The following is a 17,239-nucleotide window of genomic DNA, read 5'->3' as shown; positions in this document are numbered from 1 at the left end:
CCTTCCCTTCCCTTCCCTTCCCTTCCCTTCCCTTCCCACATTTTAGGGAATGTTCCCTTGGATCCCACTGAAGCCAAAAATTCCCAATGCAAACATGTTTGGATATAGATGGCTCTGATTTATTTTCTGGACAAGGAAATATAAAAACACTTAAAAATTTATAAAAATCTCTTTTCCTCCTCTTTGCACACTTTTTAGGGAATTTTAATGGACAAGATTCCCATCAATCACCTCTGGAAAGTCGCTTGCCCAAAGCAAAAATCCGATTCAGGGAGGTTTTCCAAAGGGAAAATCACTTCAGGTTGGAGTTTTTCCAGCTCATTTACAGGGATGTCAAATTTAACAACCTTAAGGAATGAGGAGGAGGAGGAGGAAGGGGGGAAAAGCTTAAAAAAAAAAAAAAAATTGAGTTATTTCCAATTTTCCCCCAAAATATGCCTGAAGTTTTTAGGCTTTACTGTTGTTGACAAGTTCCAACACACACAGGCAGCTGGAGCTGCAAAAATCCTTTGGAATTCATCCCCCAATAAAAAAGCTTGGCAGAGGAAAATAAAAGGAACAAAAAAAATGGGAGTTTAGGAATTGATGAGGAGAAAGGAGCCTGGAACTTTGGACCAAGGGAAAAACCCAGGGAAAAATCCAGAAGTGGAAAAAAAAATCGGTTGGATCGCATGGAAAATGAAATGTTTGGGATAGCAGGAATTTCTCCTCTCCATCCAGAGAAATAGGGATAATTTCTGGAATGCTGAGCTGAGGAAAGCTCCAAAAATGAGAGACATTTTAGAAAATAACTGGAATTCCTGGGAAAACCTCTGCTGAGGAGGGAGCAGCAGGAAGAGTTGGGGGAGCTGGAAGTTTTTGATGGAATAAATAATCCCAAGAAGGTGACAATTTAAGAAGAGAGACTCAGCCCTCCAGAAGCTCCTCAAAATAACTCAGGGGTTTATTTTGGTGATGAGATCGAAAAGAAAAAGTGGGAATTTAAAGCCAACAACCACAAAATCTTCCCAAGAGAGGAAGGAAAAACTCCTCCAGCTGCAAAATTCCAGAGGGTTGGGGAATTTCCAATGGAAGTTCTGGAATTCCTGTTGTTCACATTCCCCCAAAAAAATAATAAAATAAAAAAAAATAAAATAAAAGGAAGTTTGAATTTTTGGAGCTGAGGGATTTAGGACAGGAGTTGTCTCTCCCACCACAGCTCTGGGTTGGATCAGTTTAGGATTCAGGCACTAAAAAGGATTTAATTTTTTTCCCATAAATACTCACCCCTGCCATGTCAATAAAAATAATGGGGAGAAATCCAAATCCCAGGATCTGATCCCTATTTTTTCCAAGATTTGGCTGAGCCTCTTGGCTGTGGTGGTACCCTGGAATGGTTTGGGTGGGAAGGGACCTTGAACTCATCCAATTCCATCCTCTGGACACTTCCCACTATCCCAGGGCGCTCCAAGCCCTGTCCTTGGACATCTCCAGGATTCCAGGGGCAGCCACAGCTTCTCTGGGAATCTTGTGTGGGAGTCTCCCCTCCTAAACCCACTAAAAATTGGAATTAAGAAGAAGGTGCTGAAGAGCTGAGGGGAAAAATCCCTAAAAAAAAAAAATCCAGCTTGGCATTCCAAATCCCAGAGCTGGCTGTTACCCACTAAAACCCAGGGTGCTCTTCCCTCTTTTGCCCTCACCTCATTTCCCAAAAACCTGGGATGAAAAACAAGGAATAAACCCCCAAATAAATCCCCAAGTTCCCTCCCTGAGTATCATTTCCCAACTGGTTCCAAATCTTTTTTATCCTGATGGGAATTCAGCTGCAGGGAACAATTGCCTGAAGGAGAAGAGAGGTTTGCACAGCCAAATCCCACAGGAATTCTCCATCTTTCTCTGGGAAAAGCAGCAGGATGGGATTCAGACATGGGAATGGGAAGGGGGATCTCACCTTGCTGGGATTTCTGGAAAATAATTTTGAGTTGTCTGAGTGCATTTTTTCCAAGCTGTTTATTGAGTTATTAAATCCCACAAAAACCTGGGATCAGCCTCCCACACTGGGAATCTTCAAGGTGCTCCAAACCCATAAATCATCAGGATTTATTTTCTCTCAGCTCCTAAAACCAGAGAGAAAACAGAAAATCCAGGTCATTCCCAGTGCCCCATCCAGGGATGGAATTTCCACAGCCCCTCCGTGTCACAAAGTTAAATTTCCTGTGTTTTTATCACATTTTGCCCCATTTATCAGGCATAAAAAATGATTTCCTGGAGATAAAATGAGAATTTTTCACACAGGACAAACCAGCTCTGCCTGGTTTCCCTTCTCACTGGGTTTGCACCCAAAGGAAAGACCAAAAATTGATTCTTTTGTGGGATTGAGGCTGGGAAAAGTGGCAAACTACTAAAAAAATCTGGGATTCTGAATTCCCTGCTGGCATTTTCTCACCTATTGCTCAAATTGTGGCACAGCTCAAGGATTCCTGATCCTTCACCCAACATCCCAAGAGGCCACAATTCTGTTTTTTCCCTTAATTCCAGGAGACAGGAACTCAAATTGCTGCCAGGGCTTATCCCAAACCTTGGAGTGCCACGGATTTGTACCAGTGAAGGCAAACTGGTTCTTAAATTACATCCATAGATACATTTATTATTATTATTTTTTAATATTAATTAATTTTTTTCTCTTTTCTAATGTTATTTTGCCATTTATTTGGATGCCACAGAATGGATGTGAACTGAGTTATGAATTAATTTTAATTTTAATTTTAATTTTAATTTTAATTTTAATTTTAATTTTAATTGGAGTGAATTTTATTTTTAAATCTCTCTCCACAACTCCCTGACAGGAGGATGGAGACAGATGGGAATCAGGATCTTCTCCCAGGGAATAAGGGACAAGATGGGAGGAAATGGCAAAAAAACCCCAAAAGCTTCCTGAGCTGACATTTTGGGGTTATTTTCACACTTCAGTAAAAAAAAACCCGATTTGTTGGGTGGCTTTAATCCAGTTTACAGCAGCATTTTGCTGCATTTTTTGTGGCAGCAAAACCACCTCAATTCCCCATCAAAACCTTCCTCTAAAGCTCCAAGAAAGCAAAATTAAAAGGCCAAAAGTAGCAAGAGCTGATTAGTGAAGGGAACAGAAAAAAGAAAATCCATCATCCTGACCTGTGCAGAACTGAGGAGATGGGAGAAGAAAAGCCTGGAAATGTTAAAAAAAAAGTACCAGGAAAGCCCAGAAATTGGCTTTGTTTGCTGCTAATTAAATTAAATTTTAATTTCAAATTTTAACTTCATTCAAATGATGATTATTTATTTATTTATTTATAATTTAAATTTTATTTTGCTTTTGAATTAAAAATAAACCACTTAAAAAGGCTTGATGGAAGATCAAGGAAGCCACTTGGAGGGTTTCTACCTAGAGAGAGGTCGGAAAACACCAAATTATTTTGTCAGGTGTGGGCACAATGAACTTCAGTTGAATTCAGAGCCAAAATACTTGGAAATCTCACACAGGAGGCTCCAAATCCCCAGATTTTGATATGATTTCATCAAGAGACTGCAAGGTTTCTATCTGCAGGCAAAACCCTCAAAATATCCAAACATTTCTGCCACTTTTTGCTTTGGTTTCCAGGTTTTCAAGTCCTGAGCTTTGATCAATCTCCGTTTCCAGCCCCCAGGTAAGTATTTAAAACCTTGGGATCTCTAGTTTGGAGTCAGAGAGCCCAAAAACTCTTCCAGTGAGGCAAAAAAAAAGGAAATCCTGGCAGTTTCACCCAATCTTTAGCAGCTTTGAGCAGCAGAGGAGCTGCCCAGGTTTCACTCACATTCTCTGAGGTGCTGGAAGGGCCTCACTTTTTATGCTTTTTTCCATAAAAAAGCAGTACCTCATTCCTGGACTGACTGTGGCTGGTCAGGATTTGTTCATGGGATTCCACACCTGCAGCATTCAAAGATGAAAAAAAGAGATTTGGGTCTGATTCAGATCAAAAACGGATTGAAAATGAAGTATCTGTGGGATGGAATTCCCACTTTTTTGAGTCGACGTGGTTTCTACTGGTCACAGAGGGTTTGACAGACGATTTTGAGGGGATTCCACACAAACTTTAGAACTGGGAGTTCCATCCATGAGGGAATTACGGAATTTTTCGGGTGGGAAGGGATCTTGAAGCCCATCCAGTGCCACCCCATCCATGGCAGGGTCACCTCACACCATCCCAGGCTGCTCCAAGCCCTGTCCAGCCTGGCCTTGGACATTCCAGGGATCCAGGGGCTGCTCTGGGAATTCCAGCCCAGGCAGGAATTCCTTCCCCAGATCCCATCCATCCCTGTCCTCTGGCAGTGGGAGCCATTCCCTGTGTCCTGTCCCTCCAGGCCTTGTCCCCAGTCCCTCTCCAGCTCTCCTGGAGCTCCTCCAGGCCCTGCAAGGGGCTCTGAGCTCTCCCTGGAGCCTTCCCTTCTCCAGGAGAACATTCCCAGCTCTGCCAGCCTTTCAATAATTATTATTTTGAACAGCGAAAGAATTCTTTGGTATGGAATCCTTAGGAACTGCCTCTAACTGGCGTTTTGGGGTCACCAAACAACCCCAAAAAGTCAATTACGGGCTGCTCCTCAATGCAAACAGCGCTTGAGCCGCGCCTCCCCCTGACACCGCCTCAGCGCCGCCATTACACCCTTCATCCCAGAACTACAACTCCCGTCGTTCCCCGCGGCGGGGCGCCCACCGGGAGCCGCGCTGAGGAGGCGCGGAGCCTGCTGGGAGTTGTAGTCTTCGCGGCGGCGGGCGGGGAGCGAACTACCGGCGGCCGGAGGAAGCGGGGGTGGCGGAGCCGGGGCCGGGAGCGGGGCAGCGTCCCGGGATCGGGATGCGGGGGCGGCCCGGGACGCCGCCTCGTTGCCTGGAGCGACACCATGCACCCGGCCGTGGCGGTGGGGCTGGTGTTCGGCGGCTGCTGCAGCAACGTGGTGTTCCTGGAGCTGCTGGCCAGGTGCGGGGCCGCGAAGAGGATTTGGGGAGGGATAAAGGGTCAGGGAGCCCATTGCTATGGGATCGGGGTGAGGCCTCAGGGTGTGTGAGGGGACGCAGCAGCAGCGGTGCCAGGCTGGGGTTTGGGGGGGATTTGGGCTGTGGGGGTACTCGCGGCTGGCACTGAGGGGTTTTACCCCCTCAGGCCTTGGGGCTCCTCATCGATGAGCCCAGACCTGGATCATCGCCTTGTGTCCCGGCTGAATGGGGTTTTTGCGGTATTTTGGGGTTGTCCCCTCGGTGTGGGCCGTGTCGGTGACCTGCCCGAGCACGGGGGTGTCCCCAGCTCATCCCAGCCCGTCCCGGGGAGGAGACGAGCAGGGGCTGGCCCTGGGGAATGTTTTCCATCTGGAAATGCGATCTTGGGAATCGTCACTCGCTGCAAAGTCACCGAGTCCCCTTGAATTCCCAAATTGGGGGCTGGTGTTTTTGGGGATCTCACCATCCGCACCTTGTTGTTTTAGGGGATCTCACCCTGTTGTTTTTGGGGATCTCACCATCCTCACCTTGTTGTTTTTTGGGGATCTCACCCTGTTGTTTTTGGGGATCTCACCATCCTCACCCTGATGGAGGAAGGCTGGAGGGGCTTGGGAAAGAGCTGTTCAGAAAGCTGGGAAGGGCAGACTGGTAAAAAATGATGCCTGAACTGGTTGGGTGTGTAAAATCCCAGTGAGTCAGCGTGAGGCTGCACCCCCTGAGCCCTCAGTGCACTTCAGCTTTCAAAACCAGCCTTTATTCCCTCCCAGCCCATCCATATCCCAGATTATTAAGTATAAAAGGGACTGCAAAATCCAGCAGTTGGGATATTTGCTCCAAACCGGGATTCACTAGGTTGAACAATCTCTGGATAAATCAATAAGCAGTTCCTGGAAGAAGAGACCTTGTGTGAGGAGTTGTCTTTCCTCTCAGGGATTGCTCCAAGCTCTGCCTTTCCAGCCTGGCTTGTGTTGGCAGCCTCAGTGACAGAGGAGGAATGAACCCTTTGGAAGCAAAAAAACCACTTTGGATTTGGCTTTTTGCCACTCCTGTCTCCTCCAAGCAAACCTTAAACCAACACATTTGGCCCTGTTCAAAGACTGAGTTATTCAAAGGTGGCTGAACCCCAGAGCAGCAAATTCCAGAGTTCCAATTGCAGAAATGAAGGAAAATCTGCTATTCACACAAAACCTTCTCTGAATTCCTGTGCCTTTTACTTGCCCTGCTCACCTTTAGTCCCAAAATTGGGATAACACCAATTATTTGGTTGGGTTTTGGAAGGAAAAATTCCTTCTGCCGATGAATATTCCCATAACAAGCAAAATCCTGGAGCAGGATCCCAGGAAAAGACAGTGACCAGGCTGGTGAGGAGTAGCAAAGGTGATTGGGAAGAAATTTGCTCAGGATTTATAAGGAAAGTAAAGGAATGAGAAGTGTTTAATTTGGAAATGCCTGAGAGCAGACAACAGGCTTTAAATGTGTGGAGAATGGCTGCAGAGGAGAGGAGAGAAATATTTCTGCTGGGCTGTGGAGGCAGAACAAGAAATCTCAAATTTCTTGATTTAAGGGGCTTAAATTGCTGTGGAAGGGATGTAAATCAGGTCCCCAAAATCAGATTTTCTTCCTTTCTACCTGGTGAAGTAGGAGATAGAGCAGGGAAACTTCTTGCTGGGAGGACTTTTGTCAGTTGTCTGCAGAAGCAGATCTTGGGTTGATAGATCCAGATTTATCTCGTTTTTTAGGTGGATCTGAGTGAGGATTGTGAGCCAAAGAAGAGGCCCTTTCTTATCTCTCTCTTATCAGGCAGCACAACACCCCGTGTGCCAGCGCTGCTGATCGAGTGGGGTCATTCCCAGGGATCTGGGAAGAGGCAAAGTCCAGTGCTTGGAGCCAGCCTCGGGTTATCGCAGGTTTTACAGCTCCTTGTGATCCCCTCTGGAGATGAGAGGTTTGGAGATAAGGCTGGAGATAAGGTTGGAGATAAGGTTTGCAATCCTGGAGCTTCTGGCTCTGCTTCAAGGTCTCTTTCTCCCGGGAACTTTTGAACCTTTCAGCCTCAGAACTGAAGTTTTATGGATAATGAAGCTGGGAAGAATGTGGGAATTGGTGCCTGTCCCTGGAAAAAAACAGGGAAAAGGGGATTTTTCCAGGTGCTGTTGGGTCAGCCCTGCATTCCCCAGGTCACTGCTGCTCCTGAGAGCTCTGTGGGGTGACAGAGGAGAATTTGGAGGAGACAGCTTGGAAATTCCTGTTTTCCAGGGCATTTCCCAGCTTGAATCCTGCAAAACTGCCTCCAGGGACAGCGTGTTCCATGAGGAGCAGGACTCTCCCAGGAATCTTTGGCCTCAGTTTCTGTCTTGTAGCAGAAAAAAAGGGAAAGATTCCCTAAATCCCCCCTGTCTCCCACAAGCTTTCTCATTATCTGCCCTGTCACAGCCTCCTCTGAGCTTCTGATTCCCAGGAAATCCTTCCCTTCCTCCCTGGGAGCTCCTCTGGGAGGATCAGGGTTCAGGGAGGGTTTGTTTGAATTCTCTGCTGAGGAATTCCAGGTCCCACGGGATAAACACAGACCTTGGTTTGCTTGGAGGTGGTGGCACTTCTGCATTCCTGGGTCCCTCCAGTGGGAACAAAAAGGGACTGAGAGAGGGTCCCCTTTGAGCTCAAGACAAAATTTTGTGGATTTTGAAGCCTTGTGGAGTTGGTGTCACATTCAGAAGATCCATGGATGTCACCTGGGATTTACTGCCAGGACTTTTTTGGGCTCCTCTGAGCAGTTTTAGTCCCTTCTAGAACCCACAACCAAAGGTTTGGTTTTTTTTTTTTTTTCATCCAGAAATCGTAGGGGAGCTGAAGCTTTTTTAGAGGAACAAATCTGAACCAGGGACACTCTGCCAGCACAGACCTGACCTTGGCACTTCCCTCCTGCCGCGGGAATGAGGAATATCGAATTTCCAGCTGCCTTTTCCTCATGGAAATGCAGATTCCCTCAGATTACCTGACCTCTAACAAACCCAGCAGCTGTTAAGAATGGACAGGGTCCTCCTAAAGCCACTTCCCATGGGAAAGAGGGAGATCCAGCAGTTTTTTCTTTCACTTCCTGACCTGAATGTCCGGTTCCTCTTGGGAAATGTTTGAGGAAGGGCTCCCTGCAGGTGTTTGCACAAGCTCAGGTGAATAAAGCCTGAGTAAAGCTTCTCCAGGTTGATGATCCTTGCTCTGGGATCAGGAGCTGCTGCCTCCTTTCCTTGGATCCCAGTGTTTGTTCTCCGTGGAATGGCTCTGATGCCGGTCTCTCTGTGCCTGCAGGCAGTTCCCGGGATGTGGGAACATCGTGACCTTCTCCCAGTTCCTGTTCATCGCGGTGGAAGGTTTTATCTTCGAGGCCAACTTCGGGAGGAAGCGCCCGGCCATCCCCATCAGGTACAATCCCAATATTTTCCCAAGCAGGAATTGCCTGGATCTCTCTTATCTCTAAAAACCTTTTCATGGACTGGCTTTTCCACTTATCCCGTGGAAATCCCGTCCATCCTGCGGCATCTGCAGAGCCACGTCGGGAAGCTGTCAGGCTGGATAAAAGATGCACTCATTTTATTGGGAATTTTTAATAGGAAATTGCCATCAGCTCCTTCCCTGTCACAGGAACAGGGCAGAGTTTTGCACTGGGAAGAGTTTAAAGAGCTCTTAATCTCTGGGATTTGGTGTGGTGGGAGTGGGAAGGGACAGTTTTCTTGGAAAATCACCCAAATTCACTTCGCATTTGGTGACAGACCCAGGAGCTCCGCCCTGCTCTGCTCCAGACCTCTCTGTGCATCCCACAACCTGAGGGGTCTCTCAGCATCTCAGGGAGGTTCCTGCACACCTCCCAGGTATTTTTCCGTGTTTCAGGAATTATTTCATCATGGTGGCCATGTTCTTCACCGTCAGTGTGGTCAATAACTACGCCCTGAACCTGAACATCGCGATGCCGCTGCACATGATCTTCCGCTCGGTGAGCCCCGTCCTCCTCCTCCTCCTCCTCCTGGGGCTCCCATTCCATCATTTCTGCTGGAATTATCCCTGCTCCATGTGTCCTGCCACCTGAGAGCACCAAACCCCTGTGGAAATCCTGAATTCCAGTTGGTGGGAGAGCAGCCTCACTCCGAAGCTCAGCTCCAAAGGTTTCACTTTATGGTGTTGATCATTAAATTACAGATTAATGGACAGACAGGGAAACGGGCTCAGACAGGCTTTGGAACTCCAGAGGTGAGGGGGAAGTGACAGTGACAAAACCAATCCCAGACTCTGGTTGGCCAAAGGGATCCAGTTTTCCCTGCCACCAAGTGGTGAATGTGGCAGGTCAGAGAGCATGGATTTGGGATTTGGCCTAATCCCACCTGCACAGGTCTTTTCTTTGGGAAAAAAACCCCATTAAACTGCATCTTCACTTAAGTGTGGATGAGTTCCAGGCTAAAAGATCTTTTAAAACCCTAGGAAATGGAGCCCCAGCTGGTGGGAATCACAAAATCTCCTGATGGTGGCTGTTTTCCCACAGCACATCCTGGGAGTGGAATATCTGGAATCAGGAGAGGTTCAGAAGGATAAAACCACACTGAAGGAGACCTGTCCCACATGAGCTGTGAGGGGTGGTTCTGGTCCTGCCCTCAACCCCTGGGGCTGGGCTCCTGTTCCCAGTTAAACCAGTAGGATTTGGCCATGTTCTGGTCACACACTGCAAAAATAAAGGGGAGGTCCCCTGGCCAGGAGATCCAACCCAGCATCCTCGTTCCTGAGGCACCCAGCTCACCTTCTCCCCTTTTCCTGGATGGAGGGATTCAGAATCATGGAATCATTGAGGCAGGAAAAGAACTTTAAACTCAAGGAGTCCAACCATTCCCAGCACTGCCAAGGCCACCACTGCCCCATGTCCCCAGGTGCCACCTCCACAGGGACTGGAAATCCTTCCAGGGATGGGGATTCCCTGGGCAGTTCTGCCAGGGCTGGAAAACCCTTTCACAGCAGGATTCTCCCAATATCCAACTTAAGGAAGTTTTTTCTCCCTGTCAGTTTTCCTGCCTCAAACTCAGCATTTCTATTGGCGTTTGGGCATCTGCCACACGGAGTTTACAGTGTCCCTGTGGGATGGGCATCCCAATTTAGGGAATTCCATCCTGCTGACCTCCTCTTTTAGTTTTCCCTTCTATTTTTTCCTCCCCCAGGGTTCTCTCATAGCAAGCATGGCTCTAGGGATCATCATCCTGAAGAAAAGGTAAATCACAGACTTCCTATCTTTAGGGAATGCTCTGCCATGGACATAATCCTGGTGGGTGTTTTGTGCCATTGCTTTTCCTGTTAAATATTCTTATTTTAATGATGGGGAAGGGAGACAGGGAGTGTGGAATAGAGGCTGGAATAGCTCCTTCTGCATTTCCACCTCTCCCTCCTTTCCTGGGTGGGATTATGGGCCGGGAAAAGATTTTATAGGGCTGCAGCCTCTGTGTTCACTCCTGGCTCTTCTGGAAGTGCTCCTGGGGGATGCTGTGCTGGCTGTGGCTGGGATGGAGCTCAGTGCCTTCCTCCTGCAGGGGATTGTGGCTGTAGCAGTGCTGAGAACACACTGATAACATGCTGATAACACACTGATAACATGCTGATAACACTGAGCTGTGCCTGCACAGAGTCAAGGCTGGAGCTCTGGGATAAACCAGGAGAAGTGTTGGGATAAACCAGGATAAATGTTGTGGGAAAAGCTTCTTTAGGTGCTGAGCTGGAGTCAGCTGGTCCTCCCCAGGGTTAGGAAGTGGGAATGTGCCTGTTTTCCCAGCTTTGGGGCAGGGATGGGGGGAAGCAGGGGAGGGACACGAGCCAGGTGGGGTCAGTGATGTGTCCCTTGTCCCCTGTGCAGGTACAGCGTGTCAAAATACACCTCCATAGCCCTGGTGTCCCTGGGCATCTTCACCTGCACTTTGATGTCTGCAAAGCAAGTGGTAAGGACTGGGAAGGGACAAGGTCATGCCTGGGAACCTCGGGAATTCCCATTGCCTCATTATTCATGGAGACACCAGGTGCCTCCTACCTCTATGGCTGCTCCCCAAAGCTTTTCCTCCTGGTTTTATTTTCCTGTGGTTTGGATGCACAGAATGCGTGGGATTTCATTTAATTCCAGGTGTCTCTTCACCTGTTCACACTGCTTTTTTACTGGGAATAAACCTCTTTTTTGGTCTTAGAGATAACAGAAAGAAGCTGCATTTTCTTGCCTTGTGTTGCAGGCAGGAGCAGGTGAATCCTAAACAAAACTCAGCCATCTGAAATCCTCCCTCTTTCCATCCCACAAGAAATTGTTGCCTTTCAGGCTGGATTTTTCCAGCCTGACCCTAAAATAACGTGCCTGTGCTTGGAGAGCGGGAGGGAGGGAAGCAAATCCACGTGGAACACACTTGGAGCTTTTCCTGGGTCAGCACCCACGGCCTGACCCCGTCAGCTGATGACAAAAAAAATGGCAGAAAGTGGTGGCCTGGTGAAAATTGGCTGTGAGAGTTTGGAAATGAGAAATTTGGAGCTGTCAAAGCTCCAAATTCCCCATCATTTCAGAGCTTTTTATCCTCAGAATGGCTGAGCAAGGGCTGGGCTCTGCAGCCTTGGCTCTGTGGTAATCCAGAAGAACTCCCAGCAGGGCTGGAATTTTGGGGTGGAGCTGGCAGTTGTGGGAAAGGTGAATAATGGGATTTGCTGGGGCAGGTCAGGCTGGAGTTGTGGCCTCAGCCTGATCTCCTCAAGTTTTCTTGGCCACAAGCCCGGTTTTAGGTCTGGTTTTAGCTCCTGACTGGGGCTTGGCCAGAGCTCCTGTTCCTTCCTTACACACTCTGGGATGGGGACGTGGAACCTGGGAATGGGAACACAGGAATCTGGGAATGGGGACACAGGAATCTGGGAATGGGGACACAGGAATCTGGGAATGGGGACACAGGAACTTGGGAATGGGATGGAGACACAGGAATCTGGGAATGGGAACACAGGAATCTGGGAATGGGCTGGCTTTGAGAGCCTGAAAAGTGACCCTGATTATTTTTGTGGCTAAAAGAGTTCAGTCTCATCAAACCAGGCCGTTCCTTTCAGGAAAAATCCTGATTTGATCAGACTCTGCCACTTTTTTCCTGGATTCTCTGCATTCCCTGGAGCAGAGTGGGAAGCCTGTGGCTGCTCCCAGCCCTGCTCTGGCAGGAGAGGGGTCTGGGGCAGCTGCAGGGACCTGGTGGCTCTTGGTGACTCTTGATCTCCCTTCAGGCATCTGACTCCAGTTTAAACCAAGAGGATGGACCCCAGGCTTTCCTCTGGTGGATGCTGGGTACGTGGGGGCCACATTTCTGGGGTACTGTCAGGATTCTTGGAATTCTCTTGGCAAAAGCAGCCCTGCCTGGAGCAGGGAGGGGCTGGGGCTGCTCCAGGTGTTCCTTCAGCACAAGATTTCACAGAGGAGGCTCTAAAATCTGGTTTTTACCTCCACTCTGGGTCTGTTGGTGGCTCTTTGGGAAATCTGGGATTGTTTATTACGAGTAGTGGCACAAACTGCATCCCTGGTAAATTTTTTATTTGTGGGATCTCTTGGATCTCAGCCTGTAATCAAAGCCCAGAATCATTATTAGTTTTTTTATTGAGTCTGGGCAGTTTGGTTGTTGGTTTTTTTTCCCCCTGAAAGCCAAATTTGGTGAGTTGAAGCTGCAGGGCTGTGCTCCCCTTCCAGGTATTGCTGCCCTCACCTTCGCCCTGCTGATGTCTGCCAGGATGGGGATTTTCCAGGAGACGCTCTACCAGAAATTTGGGAAGCACTCAAAGGAGGCCCTGTTCTACAATGTGAGTCCCTGGGGCTTTCCCTGGACTGGGCACAAAAAGGATCCCACACTGCCCTGAGGAGCCTGCTCTGATCCAGCTGCTTCCCAGCAGGGAATTCCTGGGATGGGGTGGATTCCCATCCCCTGATCCCACCATGGATTTGTTTCTCCCCCCAGCACGCGTTGCCACTCCCTGGATTCCTGCTCCTGGCTCCCAACATTTACCAGCACGCCGTGCTCTTCAACCAGTCTGGTGAGTGCCGTGCTCCTGGGCCTTCCTATCCTCTGGAAAATCCCATGGGAAGTTTTCTTCCTGCAGCTGTGCATGCTGGAGTCTTGGCGTATTCCAAGCCCTTTGAGTTTTGAGGAATTTGCAGGAAGGAATTCCTGGCTGGGAGGGTGGGGAGGGGCTGGGATGGAATTCCCAGAGAAGCTGTGGCTGCCCCTGAATCCCTGGAAGTGTCCAAGGTTGGACACTGGGGCTTGGGGCACCCTGGGATAGTGGAAGGTGTCCCTGCCCATGGCTGGGGGTGGAATTTAAGGAACCATTCCATGATTCCGTGATTAAAGCCCAAATTCCTTTCTAATTCCCATATGCCAGCCACATCCAAGAGCGATCCCTGGGAAAAGGAACGTGGTAACTCCAAAATGGGAGTACCAGGACCGAATCCTCAATAAGGGATGCAAACATGGACCTGCTGGGTTTGGTTTTTTGCTGGTGCTTCCCAGGATTTGCTGTGGGAACAGAGTGGACCCCTGCAGCAGGAGAGCTCTGACGCAGGAGAGCAAGACAGAGCTTTGCTCCTAATATTTCTCCTAACTTTTCCTTATTTTCTGTTTTTCCCTGTGGAACTCGGAGCAGAAGGGCTGTGTAAGGCTGCAGGGAGTCCTGGATCCCTCCTGGAAGGGCAGAGACTCCTCCAGCAGTGACCTCATCCCATCCTTTTTTCCCTGCAGAGCTGTTCCAGGTGCCGGTAATCGGCCTGACCCTGCCAATCATGTGGTTCTACCTCCTCATGAACGTCATCACCCAGTATCCTTTATCCTTTATCCCACTGGGGTGGCAGAGCAGGATTCCTAAATCTTGGGAGTCTGGGTTCCTTAATCCTTGGAATCTTCCCTTTCCTCGAGAGCTGCTGTTGGTGTAACTCCAAAAATACAGGGAAAGAGAACTTTTGTGTTTTAGGCTGGACTCGATGATCTCAAAAGACTCAAAGGTCTTTTCCAGCCTGGTTCATTGTGAGATTCTGGGAATTCTGCTCCATGGAAATGGAGGAGTTTGGAGCTTCCATTGTCCGACTCAGCCCCAGCTGCTCCAGTGGGGGCATCTGAGATTTGGGGTTTCCCCTGGGTTTGTGGTGTCCTTTTCCAACCCAGCTGATCCCAGGGGGGAATTTCCCCCATCCACACCAGGCTGCCAATCTCCCTGCTCCTTCCCATTCCCAAAGGGAATTCCCAGTCTCCATCCCTGCTGTTGGAGAAGGTAAATCCTTGGAGTCTTTCCCACCCTCAGGAGCTGCTGTTGGTGTAACTCCAAAAATACAGGGAAAGAGAACTTCTGTGTTTTAGGCTGGACTTGATGATCTCAAAGGTCTTTTCCAACTTGGTTTGTTCTGGGATTCTGAGACTTCTGCTCCATGGAAATGGAGGAGTCTGGAGCTTCCCTTGGCTCTGTGGCAGGGATTGTCACCCTTTGCCAACACAGCAGGGAGATTTGGGATGTCCCTGAGTTTGTAGCATCCAAGCCAGCTGACCCCAGGCGGGAATTTCCCCCATCCACACCAGGCTGCCCATCTCCCTGCTCCTTCCCATTCCCAAAGGGAATCCCCGATCTCCATCCCTGCTGTCCCTTACCTCCCGCTCCCAGGTACGTCTGCATCCGCGGCGTCTTCATCCTGACCACGGAGTGCACGTCCCTCACTGTCACCCTGGTGGTGACGCTCCGCAAGTTCGTCAGCCTCATCTTCTCCATCCTCTACTTCCAGAACCCCTTCACGGGGTGGCATTGGCTGGGCACCGCCTTCGTCTTCGTGGGCACCCTGATGTACACCGAGGTGTGGAACAGCCTCGGGCCCCTCCTGGCCCGCTGCCGGAGGAGGAGGAGGCCCAAGGAGGAGTGAATCCAGGGATTTTCCGCATGGACCTTTTTGTTGTTTTCCAGAGCAGAGCAGCAGGGAGCCCCCCCCTCCTTCCCCAGGGGGTGTTTTTATAGCAGGTGTTGGCTGTGCCAAGCTCCTGGGAAAATGGGGAGCTCCGCTGGGAACTTGGGGAATGGATCATGGAGAAACAATCCGGTTATTTTTTGCCAGTCGGTATTTTTTATGCGGCCCCTCTTGCTTCCAGTTTTTCCTCCTGTTTGGTTTTTCCTTTTCATGTTTTGGTTGTTTTTTTTCCCCATTGGAATAACATTTTTTAAGGAAAAGCTGACTCAGAGCTTTGCTGGGAGCCCAACTTCTTGTGCTGCTGGCTCGGATCAGCTGGACCCTGAGCCGGTTTGGTGCCGTCCTTTAATTGTCCCAGTGTCTGGAGCTGATGGCTGAGCCCCATTCCTGTGGGAATCCCTGATCCCTGTGCTGGGAGGATGTGGGATACAGCCTGGAGCTTCCAGTCTGCCCAGTGGGTCCTGAGAGGGCTGGGTTTTACTCTCCCAGTTCTCCTCCCATCCCTTGGGATCAGCTTCCTCGTGGCTTTTGTGTCAGCCTGGCACAGGCGGGGAAACGTCAGAGCTGTACCTGAATGTCCACGGGTGTTTTATCCAGGGATTGTTTTATCCAGTGATTGTTGGAACCAGGGATTGTTGGAACCAGGTATTGTTGGATCCAGGGATTGTTTTATCCAGGGATTGTTTTATCCAAGGATTGTTGGATCCAGGGATTGTTGGATCCAGGGATTGTTGGATCCAGGGATTGTTGGATCCAGGGATTGTTGGATCCAGGGATTGTTGGATCCAGTGATTGTTTTATCCAGGGATTGTTGGATCCAGGGATTGTTGGATCCAGGGATTGTTGGATCCAGGCACTGAGCAGAGCTGACACGGAGCTGCTCCCAGCTGTAACATTCTGTGCATACTCTGGGTCACTCTTCCACTCCAGGAACTTGCATATTGTCCCCAGTTCCCATGGGATGTTTGGGGGATTTGGGCATTCCCATTTTTTTTAACCATGTGCTTTTCACTCCCAACACATCAGCCGTGGGTTGTTTATTCCCATCGGGGGGATTTTTTTAACTTCCCAGCGTGATCAGTGTGTTTGGAATATTTATGGAGTCGCAGGAGTGGCAGCAATTCCCTTCCTGCTGGAGGACAGAGGAGGAAAGGTCCAGGCAGAAGGGCCTTGTTAGCCAAAATTAATTAAATCCAGGCTCCCCCTCCAGGCCGGGGGCGCTGATTAGTTGAGTTTTAATGTTTGTGTAGAGATCAGAGCACCTATTTTTTAGCAGAGGCTGGAAAAGGGAAGGAGCCTGACTGCCTTTGGGGTGGCTGGTTGGGTTTAGGTTGGAGTTTGGGTTGGTTTTTTTTTAAAGAGAAATAAATCTCTATCCTCTTCAAAGGCTCCCTTGGGTTTGTTTCTCATTCCGTGCTTTGCCGGTGGCTGGGAAATCAATGGGATCGTGGAATTGTTGAGGTTGGAAAAGCCCTCTAAGATGATCCAACCATTCCCAGCAGTGCCAAGGCCACCACTAACGAATGTCCTCAAGTGCCACATCCACGTGGCTCTGAAATTCCCCAGGGATGGCGACTCCACTGCCCTGTTCCAACCTTTTCCATCAAGAATTTTTCCATGAATATCCAACCTAAATAACAATTCACCATTTTTCTTTAACATCAGAGAAAACAGGAAAGACTCAGCCTGGCTGGCTGGGGTTCAGGAGAAGACCACACCATCAGATCCAAGTCTCCCTAAATCCAGCACCAATGGGAGCTGGGAGCAGTTGGGGTGGTGGAAATTCAGGATTTGAGGTTCCCCAGGCACGACTCAGACTCTCTTGAGGTTTCCCAGCAAGACTCAAATCCTCACAACTGTCCAGATTTGAGGTCCCAGGCAAGACTCAAATCTAAACCAGAATCCAAGGTTCTCCAAAAAGACCCGAAATTTCAACAGCCGGGAGCTGCTGGAGCAAATCCAGAGAAATCCATGGAGCTGCTCCAGGGCTGGAGCTCCTCTGCTCTGGAGAGCTGGGAATTCCCAGCCTGGAGAAGGCTGCAGGGAGAGCTTCCAGCACATTCCAGGGCCTAAAGGAGCTCCAGGAGAGCTGGAGAGGGACTGGGGACAAGGCCTGGAGGGACAGGACACAGGGAATGGCTCCCCCCTGCCAGAGGGCAGGGATGGATGGGATCTGGACATAGGGAAGGAATTCCTGCCTGGGCTGGAATTCCCAGAGCAGCCCCTGGATCCCTGGAATGTCCAAGGTGAGGTTGGACAGGGCTTGGAGCAGCCTGGGATGGTGGGAGGTG

General features: G+C 49.4%; 1 protein-coding gene across 3 annotated transcripts; it reads left to right on the top strand.

The window, feature by feature from the left end:
- Nucleotides 1-4,786: 4,786 nt before the first annotated feature.
- SLC35B4 (solute carrier family 35 member B4) lies at nt 4,787-16,925 on the top strand. Of its 3 annotated transcripts, none has more exons than XM_015629368.2 (10): nt 4,787-4,967; nt 8,288-8,401; nt 8,867-8,969; nt 10,177-10,226; nt 10,863-10,944; nt 12,242-12,302; nt 12,699-12,808; nt 12,964-13,039; nt 13,744-13,819; nt 16,623-16,925. In XM_015629368.2, exons 1-10 carry the CDS (start codon nt 4,891-4,893, stop codon nt 16,741-16,743), a joined length of 870 nt encoding a protein of 289 aa, XP_015484854.1. In that variant the 5' UTR covers nt 4,787-4,890; the 3' UTR covers nt 16,744-16,925. The 3 variants fall into 3 exon arrangements, with proteins under 3 accessions (XP_015484854.1, XP_015484855.1, XP_015484853.1); XM_015629369.2 differs by having other exon boundaries at nt 4,788-4,967; nt 16,616-16,925; XM_015629367.2 differs by lacking the exon at nt 16,623-16,925 and adding an exon at nt 14,654-16,337 and having other exon boundaries at nt 4,790-4,967.
- The last annotated feature ends 314 nt before the right edge of the window (nt 16,926-17,239 follow it).

The sequence above is a fragment of the Parus major genome, chromosome 1A (assembly GCF_001522545.3).
Source record: "Parus major isolate Abel chromosome 1A, Parus_major1.1, whole genome shotgun sequence".
In the NCBI taxonomy this organism is placed as follows: Eukaryota; Metazoa; Chordata; class Aves; order Passeriformes; family Paridae; genus Parus; species Parus major.
Note: the sequence above shows the minus strand (reverse complement) of the source record. Positions and strands in the feature narration are given on the sequence as shown.